The sequence below is a fragment of the Anabrus simplex genome, chromosome 6 (genome assembly GCF_040414725.1).
Source record: "Anabrus simplex isolate iqAnaSimp1 chromosome 6, ASM4041472v1, whole genome shotgun sequence".
Taxonomy (NCBI): Eukaryota; Metazoa; Arthropoda; class Insecta; order Orthoptera; family Tettigoniidae; genus Anabrus; species Anabrus simplex.
The window spans coordinates 322,975,266-322,990,970 of NC_090270.1; the positions used below are offsets into that span (position 1 = coordinate 322,975,266).

At 39.4% G+C, this 15,705-nt stretch overlaps 1 protein-coding gene across 1 annotated transcript in view; it reads left to right on the plus strand.

Annotated features, from left to right (window-relative positions):
- Positions 1-15,705, plus strand: part of LOC136876007 (cytochrome P450 6k1) — a 100,986-nt gene that overhangs the window by 50,863 nt on the left and 34,418 nt on the right. The window contains exon 6 of the mRNA XM_068228302.1: positions 380-555. Coding sequence (XP_068084403.1) covers positions 380-555 — 176 coding nt within the window. The remainder of the gene's footprint in view (positions 1-379; positions 556-15,705) is intronic.

Sequence of the window (15,705 nt, forward strand, 5' to 3'; positions counted from 1 at the left end):
TCTTCTCTTCACTTTCAACGCATGCCATGCATAACAGACCACACCTCTGGTTTTGATCTGACAGGAAGGACATGGGTGTTACTGAACATGGTCGTGGACGATGTGAATCTGATGTAGAAATGGGGTAAATTACCCTCTCTTGAGTGCGGTTGTGGTGTGGCACTGCAGACCATGCAACACATCACTGAAGTGTGTCCCTTAAGAGAGTATCTTGGTGACCCTGCGGGAATTTTGTATGGACAATTAACATCTTAAACTTAGAATTTTCCGTGTATCTTAGTCATTGTACAGTTCATGTCAGACTTCCAATTACATTTGTAGAATGTTGTTGTCATGCGATAAAAAATAAATAATTCTTGAATTTCCTTTTTTTTTACAGGTTTATGAATCTGGATGGACAGGAATTCTTTCGGCAGCTTATCAGAGAACTTATTCGGTACCGAGAGAACAATCGAGTATTTCGGAATGACTACCTGCAAATGTTGATGCATATAAAATACATGGGGAAAAATGTGAAAGGAATAAATACAATTCGAGTCGCCGGAGTTAATATAGGTGAGCAATTCTGGAAGTATGAGTTTATCTAACGATTATTGTGAATAAGATGGTGGCAGCAGAGACTATGAACTCCACTCCAAAGGAAAATCATGACAATCTGAATCCACAGTAAACATAGTAAACACGGTAGAATATAAACACCGATTCCAGCGCACTCTAGCGCAATTCTGAAAAAATATATTAAAAACGATATATGCATAGATTTTTATGTTAATTTGCTTCAGAATTTCCCGAGAAAAGGGAAAATGATGCTCATGGACGCGCACGGATAGAAAATGAAAACATGAAAAAAAATAAGTAAGATCAAACAAAAGTATTAAAAAATTAAAATCCTCCATAAAAGGAGCAAAAAAGTCACAAATTTAGTCAATTTAAGAGGATTTTTGACGTCGGAGAACTCTGTCTGCCAGGTGCTATAACTTACTGCAAATCAGTGTGCCGAGCGCCCCGGTTATCTTCCTTATTAGAAAGATAATATTTTCACATGAAAACACTAAGATATTGCATAAAAGTATTATTTTTATTATTTTGTTTGTGTGCATTGATAGTCGGCCCCGTGGTGTTGGGGTAGCGTGCCTGCCTCTTACCCGGAGGCTCCGGGTTAGATTCCGGGCCAGTTCGGGGATTTTTACCTGGACTTGAGGGCTGGTTCGAGGTCCACTCAGCCTACGTGATTAGAATTGAGGAGCTATTTGACGGTGAGATAGCGGCCTCGGTCTAGAAAGCCAAGAATAACGGCCGAGAGGCTTCGTCGTGCTGACCACACGACACCTCGTAATCTGCAGGCCTTTTGGGCTGAGCAGCGGTCGCTTGATAGGCCAAGGGCATTCAAGGGCTGTAGTGTCATGGGGAGGGGGCATTGATAAATATTACAGATCTGTTTTGAAAACCGGAATAGTGAGACCTTCTGTTTATAGGTTTAAAAATAATTTTTGAATGTTCTAGTATACTGGAAAGTTTAGTATTTACAGTTTATAACTAGTTTAAAGAATTTCATATGAGTACCCTATACACGTACAGATAAATTAATGAAAGCTTAACAATCAAGAAATAATATCTGTGATTAGCATTTCTCAGGCAATAAGTTTATATCCTCCAAATCTATACAGTATTGAACCTAACGATCTGTATGGAGAAAATATAAATACAAATAGTAAACAAAAACTTAAACACAAAAACAAAACAATGGCAACATGGCAAACAATGCAATATAAGATTAATTGCATCCCTACTTCCTGGATGAGTGGCCGCATTTGTTACTCTATATCTCCTGACCTTGAATAATACCTGTATGCTAGGATCCCCAGCATGGGAACATATGCTCTCACCATTCCTCTTCCCCTCCCACTGTTAGCCAGTAGCGGGGAAAACCACCATCCTCCCTCACCGAGTCGAGTGAAATTCTACACCTTCCATGCGTCAGGATTACTCACTACCTAGTTCATTGTCTCTCTCCAATTGACAGATTTGAGATTTAGCTTTTAAAGCGGCTGTACATCTTTTCCTAATCCTGATCAAAAACTTACATAAATTTCCCGCACACTTCCATTCTGTCACTAACCACTTTAAAAGTTTATCTCCATTACACGGTTGAACAATCAACTTCAACTGCTGCTCAGTCATAAACATACGTCTCTCACCAATCGTTTCCTTACATACTGTCAATAAATGAAAAACCTTTCTCTTATCATCACATATTGCACACAACGTATTTACTTTAAACTTAGTCCAACCTCTATTCATATACATTTCTATAATTCACCATATATCTCCTCTCCTCTCCGTCCTATTCACAGTTGCCACCCTCAGATTCAACACCTTATCTACTGTCATAAACATCTTTAGGGTAGCTCTCTTCTTACATTTGGCTAACCGCTATTGTTCTGCAATATCTGTTGCCCTCATAATCACACGTTTCCAATAGTTTCCAATAAATATCCCTTCTCCTTTCCCATTCAATATTATATTACTCACCTAAATCCGGTCGATCTAAAGCATTCTTCACCTTATCAAGCCAGTAATCACCATAATTGCACTTCATTTGGTACTGGTAAGCCGACTGCAGAAATAGGCCCCTTCACCTTTTATCAACCTGCACCAGTAACTAAGCACTGTTTTTAAATTGTCAATCTTGATATACTCTTTACACATAACACTTACTCCTGCACTCACCGCACACAATGGCAACCACATAACAATCTTGAAGAACTTACTCCCTATCTGCTCTAATATCGCACACTCTTTCTCCAGCCCGAAACCTCAGAAGCACACAGCATTCTACTCTTCACCATTGCGTTAAACGCCATTCTTTGTATATCATAAATATAGCCCGGATTTTTATGCAGTAACAGGTTAGATTGCAAATTAATTTGGTTAGTAGAAAGTGTCGGCCACCCGCTCTTTCATGTTGTAGCAAGGGTAACATAAATTATAGGGGTTCTGATGGGCAGTACCCCTATGTTTATGCAATCCCCATAGCACTATCGTTGTGTAGGTAGTCTATACTTGCTGCTCGCTTCAGTAACTTTGCATTTCTACCTATTAATGCACAAAAGTCCGGACTCTAATCATAAACTATACCCCGAAATTTATTTTCCAATATCCTAATTACTGAGAGTGCAGCTGGGCCTTTCCATTTGGCTTGCCTAATTTGCTCAACCCAACTACCATTTCTGCCTATCATCACCCCCAGATAATCTTATCCACGACCTCTATTTCTTCCCCATTTATTGTCCACTTCATCCCTGGGTTCTTTTTGTTCCCTTTCCTACAGACCATCACCTTAGTCTGGTTACTGTTGATCTTCAATGACCATCTTCGCAAAACGGCCAACCTCATTCAAGCTCTTTTGCAGGCCCCCAGCTGTCAACGTCAACAATAATACATCATCATAAAATTCAAATCAGGAATTTCTTGTATGCCTAGAACTGGATAGGCCCAATTTTCCTCCCCATGGTCACCTAATAAGTCGTAATAAACAGTAGGAAAATAATTGGCGACAATTTACACCCCTGCTTCAGCCCAAATTTCTATTCGATCAATCCACTAACCACCCCTCCTCTACATTAATGCTACAATGGACTTCTTCATATTATGCTTTTAATCGCTCTTCTCATCTTCTCCCCAAACCTTACCCTCCCGATTCTTTCAAACAAGGCCTCCCTGCTCACTGTATCGAACGCCTTCTGAACGTCCATAGCAGCTATAAAGACTTTGGAGCCTTCATTTCTCACATATATATCTATTATTGTTCTCACAATCATTAAATTATCCGACGTCCTCCCTTTTCTAAAGCCACTCTAGAATATCGATAAAATAGAGTAGTCTTCAACCCACATCCTCAACCTGTTAGAAAAAATACCCGTGTACACCTTGCTCAGGGAGTCCAACAGGGTAATGCCTCTATAGTTAATGGGGTTGGCCCCCTCTCCTTTGATTTTATAGATAGGACATATGATTCTTTTCTGCCATTCTTTCGGGAATTTCACCACTTCAAATACCTTGTTTAGAAATGTAACCAAGCTCTCCGTCATCAGTATATTTTCTGCTATTTGCTTTCAATAAATATTTGTTATCCCATTCTCCCCTCCCGCAGTCTTGTTCTTTAATTTACTTATGACTTCCATGACCTCCTTACCTGTTATTATTTTATCCAATTCCTGACTACCCCTCTCTATTCCCCTTTCAACCTCATAGTCTCCTTCTGACCTCACCTACCCTTCGTTCTCCAGTAATAGTCTTGAAAGTACTTCGCCAATGTTCCGTACTCAATTTTAAGTTTTGTAATTTTACTTTCACCCCCTGTTAATTTTACTAACCCTCGCTCACACCCTTTCTCCTTCCCTGCCTTTTCACGCCCTATTTAACGCTTCCATTTGGGCTTTCTTCCACGCCTTATTCCACTCTATTGGCATATTCTTAAATTCTTTTCTCAGCCCGAAAATCTGTTCCCTTAAACCCCTCCCTTCATTCTTCCTGTACTCAACCAGCGCTCTTATCACTAACTTCCTCTTTTCCTTACACTCTTTATTGTACCATCCCTCACCCTATTCTCTAATCGTCTTACTGCATGCTTTTTGCACCGCCACACTCCTAACAGGGTATTCTAGTAACCCTAAAGCCCTGTCATATTATTGCTCTCAACTGCTACATCGATTCCTACCATAATAATTTGAAGTACTGTATCTTCAAGGTAGTTGTTTAATTTCGGTTTACCCTCCTCTGTCCAAATATATTTGGGAACTCTGCGACCTTTTTCCTTTCCCCCTTTCTAATCCCCTCACTTCCACTACCGCACTCCTATTCACAATTACATATACCTGGGAATGATGGGATTCCTTCCAATCAACCACCTCGATCCTGCTTATTCTATCTAACATATCTTCCGAACTAATTACCAAATCATTAACACTTCCTCCCTCATTCGTAATATATGTCATTTTCCTTCCCTATCACCCTTCCACCACCCATTTAGAATGTACAAATTGCTCACCCCACATAATTCTAGCAACTTCTGCCCGTATCCGTTCCTCCCTTTGTCTTCACTTCTTCTACATCACATCTTTACTCCCGTTCTTCCCTCACCATACTCTGGGCTGAAACTCCCTATTCTCGTGTTCCAATCCCATAAAAATATTAACCCATACTCTTCGAAATTCCCGCTATTCATATTTATTTCCTCCGCCAATCCTTCAAAAAATAATCATTCGCATATATTGAACCCTTTGGTGGATTGTATATAAACCCCAAGCATAACTTCTTCATTTCTCCTCCCGCCAACTTAAACCTAATTCACATTAACTCAATCTCATTCTCAATTTCTACAATTCGATGACTTAACTCTTCTTTAACTAATAACGATATATACCCCTTGGATTTCTTCCCCACTTTCCCTGCTTCTTCGTCGTTTTATTCCTTAGCACGGATCCCTTCCATGGTAAATTTTTCACTTCTTAGAGCCATATCTCTAGGAGGGCCACAATATCGAAACTCTTGATTATCTTGTTATTAAGAATTTCAAATCCCTCATTAACAGTTTCAACAAACTGTACTACATGCTCATTCCCAAGAAAAATACATGATATTACCCTAACCACAGTGCCAGAGAGAAGTTCAGCAGCTCTCCTTACGTTTCATCGTTCACTACCAGTTACTAACAAATGTTGTTCGGTTACTTTTTTAGTGAATGTTAAGTCCCTAATTTTCTGGTACTGTACTAAGTCTAGAAAGATGTCTTTTGTAACTGTTTTTCCAGATGCAAGCATGTATCATTGGTATAACCGATGGTTTCTTATTAACTTAAGGATGTGAGGAATGTCCCAAAACACCCAAATAATACGGTCAACAGTACATGGATTTTTTAAAAAGATTTCTCTGGACTCATTCCCAGATCTAGACTTAACGTTCGGTTGGAACCGACTATATCACTCACAAAAGCCCTTTGGAGAACTACCGTTTCCTCAATAAGTTTTACCGTTTCATAAAATAGATCAGTAGTGACGGTCTGGTTGAACTGATAGTAAACCGGCTGCTTCCATTTACCAGTTAGACGTCTTATTATAATAACCTACATATTTACACGGGGACCTCTAAATACATCTTCGGCACTATCGTAGCATATAACAGATTTAACCTTCATCTCGTCAAAGCTCATCACTAGATCTCTTTTAAAATGATCATTCATAATTTTTGCTTGACATTTAGTAGTTAAAAGTAGTATGCAAACACACAGGTGGAGTTGAAAATTGTGACAAATACCGTGTTATTATTTTTCACTAGGGAGAGGGTATAATAGAGTTTCCCTAACTTGTGAGAAAGCTTTTTGGGATATATAAAGTATTGTATCTGCTTTGGCTACATCTGACCAATTTGTATACTTTCCGTGTAGTAAGCATTGTTTCTGACAATTAGAAAAATCCTCATAGTATTTTTTAAATTTCCTTCAATTTCATTATTTTGTTTTGGGCTATTTTTAGATCTTCAGTAAGTGCAGTGATTTTATTATTTCTTTTAATTCTTCATTTTCGACTATTACACCAGATATTTCACACTTCAAAGGGTAAGTTGTCTTTAATTTAGCGTAACTATTCGTTAATTTGTCCTTTCTGAGAACGGCCAATGAAAATACTGTGTGGCAGCTAATCACACTAACCACTACACCACAGAGGTAACGTCAGTTGCAAAGCATATGAAGGATAGTCCTCTTATACGAACAGCGTGACACATACGGAAATGTTTCATATAAATGCAGGATCGAGTCCCAAGTGTAGTGGTAAACACGACCATCGAATCTAAATTGAAGCGATTCTTTACGAATGAGAGCATCTCTTTCCTTTCGAAGGAATTGAATTTGAAATCTTCACACTGACTCATAGGCATACTGGAGTCGAGTCCACCGTCGTAGTCAGTCAAATCGAATGCTTGTGTCAGAAATTTTCTGATATCCTTTAACGAGGCTCCCGGATGAGTGTAAGTCGATGTTGACACGAATTTGAAATGCAAAGGAAGAGTGACTTCAAACACTTATATATCGCCGATGAGCGAATCTATGCTGATCACTCTCTATATATTATTTATTCATATTCGCATTCCTAAGCTTTTTCTCAAAATCTTACAAAGTAGAGCTAAATAACACATCCATCATGTACATAATTTTACGCGTTGCATCTTAATAATTTTTAGCTCTAAAATATTCAGATTGACTTGTCTTACAGGAAAAAATTAAATAAACTATCTTAACTTTGTTTTGGTTGCACCGTTTCTCAATGACAGCACCCTTTTGCACCTTAACTCTATGCCAGCAATGTTTAGCACTCCTTCGCCCGCCAACTCCCATAGAAATTAAACAAAGGAATCCGAACGTCTGCGTCTTAATCTTCTTTCCTCCCGTTGACTTCTTTCATAAATAGACTGTATATTCTTGTTAAAGTTTACCGACTTCAGGTTGGTATTATAGTGCTTTTGCTTCAGCGCAGTCGAAGGCTTTTGAACAGGAAGCAATCCGATCGATCAGTTGGAGAGGGAACGAATTTATTCCGTTCTAATTTTTTAATTCAGAATACACTTTGGCTAGTGCATGGTGTCCTTGTCATTCTCCTTTGTTGCCAATATTCAGCACACCAAAATAGAAGATTAACGCTGGAGAAATGCATGATTATATCAAACAGTTTATTGCAGATGATATTCAGAGTGGTGGGTCTATTCTGAGGTGCTATGTTTGTGATATTTCAATAACAATTGACGAAAAACACGAATGTAGTCGCATCAAGTGGCATATAGGTGAAGAATAAGGAACTGGAATGTAGTGAAGTTGGACTGCGACTTCGGTTTATTGGTACTGGCCTCTTCAAATTCAAGAAACAAAAGTAAGTTTCTTACTACTGTTTCAAATGTTTGTTAAGCCATTGTGCATATCGTAGTTGCCGGGAAAAAACCTGCTATGTGATTATATTTTTGGAGATATATTGACACTCCTTGACAACATTCACACAATATTGCACCTGAAATGACAGAAACTTATCAGCCAAAGTTCTAAGCTAAAATATTTCACTTACAGTAGGAGGTTTTGTCCCGGCAGCGACGATATATAATATAATTAAAATCTACATAAGAATTACATATTTAATATAGTATCAAAAGATATATAAACGGATCATGTACATCATTCACAATTATTTCATCAGTCTTTAGCAAATGCACTGAGAGATTGTGTTCTGCTGGAACAGGTCGTTAAATGATAGCCAGAACAGGGCATGTCTTAAAGTCGGCAGACACAGTCATCACTTGGGGTCTGAAATCCATTTGTCAGACATATCTTCCCTTGGAACCCATGGATACCAAATCGCGTGTATATGTGGCATCTTTTGTAGTTAGGCCCTCTCCAGAAACTAGTCTTTTCTACTTCCGTGTTGAAGAACTCTGCTGGTATTTGTTATGCTTTTTGTCGTCTCTTCTAGTATCCGGGACTGTAATATCCTCCAAGAAAAATGATTTCATTAGACATTGCATATGTGAATCGGTTTTCTTTTTATTTTGAAACATGAATAATTCTTGCCAGAAATCCGGCTTTTACATTTTCTTACTAATGCTGTAAAGGCATTTATGGCATGTGTTGTTCAACTTTAGAAGTTTAACAGCCATATTATGAAATCTTATTTGCAGAAATATACTGGTAGGTATGTTCCAGATGAGAGCACCGTATGAGAATCATATCTTCAGCCTCTGTACGAAGAAGAATTGAAACAGATCCGGCAAATAGTATCAGATAATCCAGCATGTATTTTTTCAGATGAAACCACTGATAGTGAGAACAGATATGTTTTGAACATTTTAGTATCACCGCTAAAAGGACAGCAAGTGAAACGAATGCTTTAGTCTTACTTTCTAAACAAAACATACGATGCCAGTGCGATGCAAGATATCAGCAATGGATGCGATCTATTATTTTTCGTGATTGTTTTAGGCAGCCTTTTGAATACAGGTGTAATGATATTGGTTTTGGTAAAATTTGTAATGAATATTTATATTTTAAATTTGCACCCTTGAAAACAAATTTTTTCACGTTTTGTGCGTCTTTTGGACCCAAATTTGGCACATAAAAATTCCTAGTTCTAAAATGTATGCATAAAATAGCATAACCATCATATCCGCTGGTGATGTCGAGATGTTGGCACCATGATCCCCCACTGAAAGAATCAGATGAAGAAATTACCGGTCGTAACCATGGCGACGAGTGCTCAAAGTTTCTCGAGTATGAGACTGGTGTTTGAAGTAGGCACGGGCGTGAGTGTAGGGAAGGCCAAGGAGCGATTCTATTTAAACATTTCTCGACTCGTAGCTATCGATAATCAGCGAGATACTTATTGTTTCTTGGTCCACATTTCTACGTTCTTATTAGCATAATGATTGTGAATTGTAGCAAATTATTTTCTCTATTTAGAAGGCCAATTTCTAACTAGCATTAATCTGGCAATGTCCTCGTGATTTTTGGATGCACATGTCCACATTCTTACTAGCATAATTATTTTTAATAGCGCCAAAGTCTTGCTTTCGATATTTACAAGGCCGAGAAATAGTAGGAATGTATGTATGTTTAGTCATCAGCCGGAAGGCTGGTTGGATCCTCAACAGTTCTGCCATGAGCTGTCATAGATGGCCTAGGCATCATTGAAGAGGCGTACTAGGGAAATGAGGAGCGAGGTAGTTTCCCGTTGCTTTCCTCACCGAGCCAGAAGTTGCTATTACATATCAGTCTGCCAAGTTCACTGAAATGCATGCACCAACCGACCCTATGAGCAACAGTTTCAGACCATTCATAGCAGGGACTGGCTGCGTAGGGAATGGCATTACTAGCATCGCTCATACCTCAGTCACTTTCATTTTGTCAAAGCCAAGGATAAGACAGAGACAGATCAATGAAAGTAACAAAATTGCTCTAGCCCATAGCAGAAGACTCAGTGCAGTATAAACACTAGGTCCCGCCAGCAAAGGCATATAGAAGGAATATGCTAAACAAAACTTGGTCATAGCCAACGTCATAGCCCTCTTCATGTAATATTCAATAGCATTAAACGTCGGATACTAGCGCAGTCATTTTTTTCGTTGTTGTACAGATTATATTCGTTGCTAGGAATGTTGTGACACTCTATAGCTGCCCTTCAATGTTACAATTAACTAGCGAGTGTGTTTCCGACTTGAATAGGCGCGCCATTTAGGCACCTGGGCTACAATAGTATATATATATAAAGTTAAAATCTGTAATTCTTTTATTTCTGTTTCCATGTAGATTTCACTTAGTGAGAGATGCAATCATATTTTTCTTCAGGGTTTTTTATTTCCTCTTCTCAACAAAAGAAAAAGCTATATATGGTCTTCAAACTTCGCTTAGAATATTTATGTATACTACTATTTAAGACATTATTACCAAATAAACCTAAAATAGCGCATACGAGTAATTCAGATTGAATTTTAGTTTGGGCTACATATGTAGCCCGCAAGAGTAATATTGTGTCTACTCGAAGGTTAAATAGACTGCTCCTTTTCTCCATACATCTCTCGGTCACAAACTTCAATAGCCTCATTTCAGCCATTTGCAATTCTTACTCTTCAAGCTGTTTTGAATCTCTCCTTCCTGCCGTGTTGTAGATGAATCGCAAGATCCAGACTGTCAACCTGACAACTTTTCTGAACTTCGAAAAATACTGAGGAAACCATTTTTCTTCTGGTTTCGAGGAAACGAAAAGAGTAGAAATTTCTTTCTTTTTCTTTTCGTTGAGCTTTTCTTCATCAAGCGTGATATAGTTACCAGGCCACTAAGAACTAGGGCATCTCAGCCACTTGGGGCCCTCCCACCATTTCGACATCGGGAGTGTGGTAACAGAGCAGCCTGTAGAGGGTACGTCAGCCGGGTCGTTCTCTCTGCGCACATGATTCCAACTATCAGGGCTCGACAATTGTTTAATTTTCTTCACCCGGTTGGCCGCGACTTCCTTCCTCTTGATCCTGCAGTGTGCTGTTGTAGAATCCGTCCAATAATAAGTTGAAAGATCTCCAATTGCCTTTATGGAGGAAGTAAGACGAGCTCCAATTGAACAAGCTAAGAATTCCAACCGAAAAATAGTAGTTTTCCTCTGAGGTGTTACACGGGAGATCGCCTGTATAAGTGTTACATTTGAGTTTCGACCATAGTGTGAACGAATAAATACAACTGCGCCATACATTAAGCCGCTCGCATCACAGAACGTATGAAGTTCCAATATTACCTGTGTTTCACAAGGTGCTGTGTATCTAGGAATTTTGATATCAGACAATACGTTCAATTCTCGAAGCCAGTTTTCAAACTTTTTCATAATTTCATCTTAAATTTCTTCTTCCCACCTCATTTTCTACTCCCAATATTCCTGTAACAGCAACTTGGGTACTAGAGAGACGGGACAGGTGAAACCTATAGAGCTCTGGGTGGCAGCTAATACATTTCTTTTAGTGATCTTCTCACAAATTATCGATATGTCAATTTGTTCATAAGAAAGATCATCCCTCACTTTATTCCATCGAAGACCAAACACCAAAGTCACCTCAGTGTAATCTCTCTCAGAGGAATTTAGACATGTGTACTCCTAGTTAAGAATATCGAACCGCATGCTGCCCAGCAATGCTATAGATTTTCCCCTAAACATACATAATTAATCCTCACTGTCCACAAAAGTCATACTGTCAACATAAAAGGAGTTTCTCAACTTTTCAGCAGTCTCTCGATAGTCTGCTCTGTGTTTCAATATGGATTCCAGCATAGATAGGCTGCAATTCAGTCCAAATACAACTCGGCAATGAAGTAGTGCCTTTAATTCTCTTCTAAATCATTCCACCCAAGAAGAGTAACCAATCACCAATAACCAGTCAGAAATCACCCCTATCCTATTCTGAAACATCAAAAAAAGCGTGGCTACTTGTAGAATTATATTAGGTTCTTTATCGTGGCACTCGTTCAATGAAAGCGTGTCCTTTGACTTGCAGGAACCATTGAAAACGGGTCTCACCTCAGTGGTAGATTTCAGTTTTAATATTCCTCGCTGTGATAAATAATAACAATGATCTTTGTTTTTCTTCCTCTGGAACCTCTGCAAAGATGTCCTCATTAATCCACTTCTGAAACACTTTTCCATATTCCTCAAAATTTTCTTCCTTGGTCAGGCTATTATAAACAGAGATCAATCTCTTTTCCCCCTATCTCACTGCCGTTCCGAAGATACTGACGACTTTCCAGCCAAGGTAAGGCAACTTCATATCGGTTATCCCCATTGACTTTTAATGTATTTTGAAAGTAATGACTTGCCGCTTCCTCCATTTCTTCTCTTGACTTGTTTTCCACCGGATCAGATATGCATATGGTATCCAAGTTCCATAGGTCAGCTACAGAAGCAGATTGAATGAACAGTAAGGTTGTATACAGAGCTAGAGTGTCACTTTCCCATTCCTTCAGTCTGTCAGTCACAGTCCAGCCAAGCGCAGTCCTAACTGCTACCAATCCGGATTCAAGCTTATGCATTTCATCCATCAAAATATTTCTAGCAACATCAGCTCCTAGAAGAACTTCCACGTCACCCGTATCAGTTCCCACATCTTAGGGCCATATCTTTCTCTCTCTCATCTCTTTGATCAAATTTCAACTCTGTAACTTTCCTACAAATTACCTTCTGATCAATCTACTGCAACGTTGTACTATATGAACCATCACAGCTGCTCACCTCTATATTGCACAACTTGTGGAATTCTGCACAGGTCCCAGCGCCTCCAAACAACTTATACATCGTCATCGTTGTTTTAAATGGTCTGTACCCCATTTCCTCAGCTGTATTCCGTAAGATGTAAGATATTTGGGATCCACTGTCTATCAATGCTTGGACCCTCTACTTGATACACATTGTTAGATGAAACACCTCCTTTGTGGCACTCTGAATGTTCATGGAGATCTGGTTTTTGCCGCCTTCCCGAGCTTTAAGTTCAGGTTTCTCTTCCGCCCTTTATATTCAGTTTAGGGCACATAATGACAACATGAGAGTTAGTGCACAAAGGGCATCGAATGTGCGCTTTGCAATTCTTGGCTCTGTGTACTAACTTCAAACGTGAATAACAACAGTTTTCTTTTGCTAGCTTGTTACGCCTTTCTTCCAAGCTCATTTGTTGAGCAGGGTGAAATTTCTTGCGCTCATGTGGTTTGGTGCAAAACACACACTTTCACTTCTTGCCGTCAAATTTTGCAGAGAACAATGAATTCGCAGTTGGTAATGATATGTGTTCAGAAATTTTCCCTCTTCTCTTCTCTTGTTTTTTCCTACCAGCTAAACCGAAACCTGCCGGAGCAAACGTAATCATTTCTTCTCCCTCCTCCTCACGTTTGAGGAAATTAAGAAGTGCCTCCAGTTCATCTTTATGTGGATTCGTAAAATGTTCATTCGCTGATGAATGATTTCTGAGCCACACCCTTTAAAGATCTTCAGGTAAGCACGATTCTACAAGGGCGAACAAAATTGACCCGTATTTAAACCTGGTTTCGCCTATGTATTCTAAAGCTCTTAACTAGTTTTCTGGTGTGTCATAGAAGGTGGCTATCCCTGATATATCTTCTTATGGGACACGTTATGTGTGACTAACCCAATAAGCGCCCTAACGTAATACTCAGTCAAAAGATCTTTCACGTCCAAACAGTTCCTTCATGCTCTGTACAACCTTTGGATTGTCTTCGGCAGTGACAGGAAAACTATTTCTCTGTATCGACTGAATCAGATACCTAAATTTACCTTCAGATTCTATATCACATTCGCCATGGATTCTTTTACACATGCTCCAGAATCCGAGCCAATCCTTCATCCCCAAACCCCAAACTTGGCTAGTTCCAACTTAAGTCTACAGTAATCGGGAGATAGTGGATTCGAGCCCCACTGTCGGCAGCCCTGAAGATGGTTTTCCGTGGTTTCCCATTTTCACACCAGACAAATACTGGGGCTGTACCTTAATTAAGGCCACGGCCGCTTCCTTCCCACTCATAGGCCTTTCCTATCCCATCGTCACCATAAGACCTGTCTGTGTCGGTGCGACATAAAGCAAATAGTAGTTCCAACTTAGGTAGATTTAAATTCTTCTTAGTTGCAGATGAAATATCAGATCAGTGATCTCTAACCATATCTGTATTTTCGTTACATAAATTCTTCATCTTTAACTTAACTTCGTCCAGATTATCTCTATAGATTTCAATTGCTTCGAATTCACGGTTATAAACATCTTCCTCTTGTTCCAATGTTAATTCTAATGTTTTTTCATCTAGTGGGGAAAGGTCAGCACTTAACCTATCCAATTTCATCAGCATCTTCTATGCCGATTCCAGATCAACAATTTCACCGGTTAAACTTCGCATTAATTCATTATACATTATACACCTTTGTAAATGACGCCCGAATTGACTTACGTTGTTTCACTAACCTTTCTATGGCCGTGGGCGAATATCTTTCACTGACAAATAAATCTTACCTATCCTACCGTAACTTTTGTTAATTTACGTGTTATTATCACGTCGGGGTCACCATATGTTTTGTTAAGGGACTAATTTACCGAAGTAGTGTTAACCTCAAAGAAAGGAAATATTATATGTTGCAGAACGACATAAACATACATAAACATGACTTCACTCTTTTGTAGTCATTTTCCCATCATGTATCACCCAGCACAGAGTCGAAGTAACAGACTGATCTCCAGCCAGTGTCCGCTAATTTGACGCCAGGGGCAAATGAACTTAACCAAATTTTCTTTATAGTAGAATTCCGTAGCGGAGCGCGGGTACATCAGCTAGTTACTTCTTCTTAGGACGCTGTGTCCCTAGGAAAGTTGTCTATGCAATTGATTATGATAATTCGCGAAACAGTGGCCCTAAAATTGTCAATGGAATTTCTTCATACCAGGGACGCAGGTCATTAAGCCAGGAATATCTCCGTCTCCCCATAGACCGTTTTCCTTCAGTTTTCCCCTGCATGATATTGTGACCGTTCACGGTACTTTAGATACCATATCGTGACATTCCATATCGATAATAGGCCGTTTTCCGCGTCATTCTACGACGTTTTGCCGCAAAGTTAGCAGGCCACAGCGCTGCACGGTATACGAACGATGCGCTGCTACTTTAGAGGACAAGGGGCTCTGTGCGCGTAATGACGAGGGCGAGTCATACGCTAGCCAGCAATTAGGATGTTTCTTTCTCCTGTGCGAGTGAGTTGGAAGGAGTGGAAGGTCATGTGACAGCCCGCCGTCCATGCTTAATAAGTCGGGTTAACTTGGGGAGAAGTAACTCCCTAAATATTTGTTGGTGATTTTAGTGGTACCAACCAAAACCTTCATTTGTTTCAGAATTTTCGGTATTAATAACAATAATAAGAATCATGTGACTATTGACTTACGCATCTAATATTCATAAATAAGAGCTTGCCGTGATCAAGGAATTATTTAGTTAAAGATGACAACGAAACATCTTCCAGTTATTCAACTTATCATTGATTACGTGATCTGAATCGGTGCAGAGAATTACAGAACGTCGCCACAGGTCTGGCGAGGTGAGCCTATCCTGGAGTTCGGCAAGACGTAAGTCGATCATTGCACAAGTTG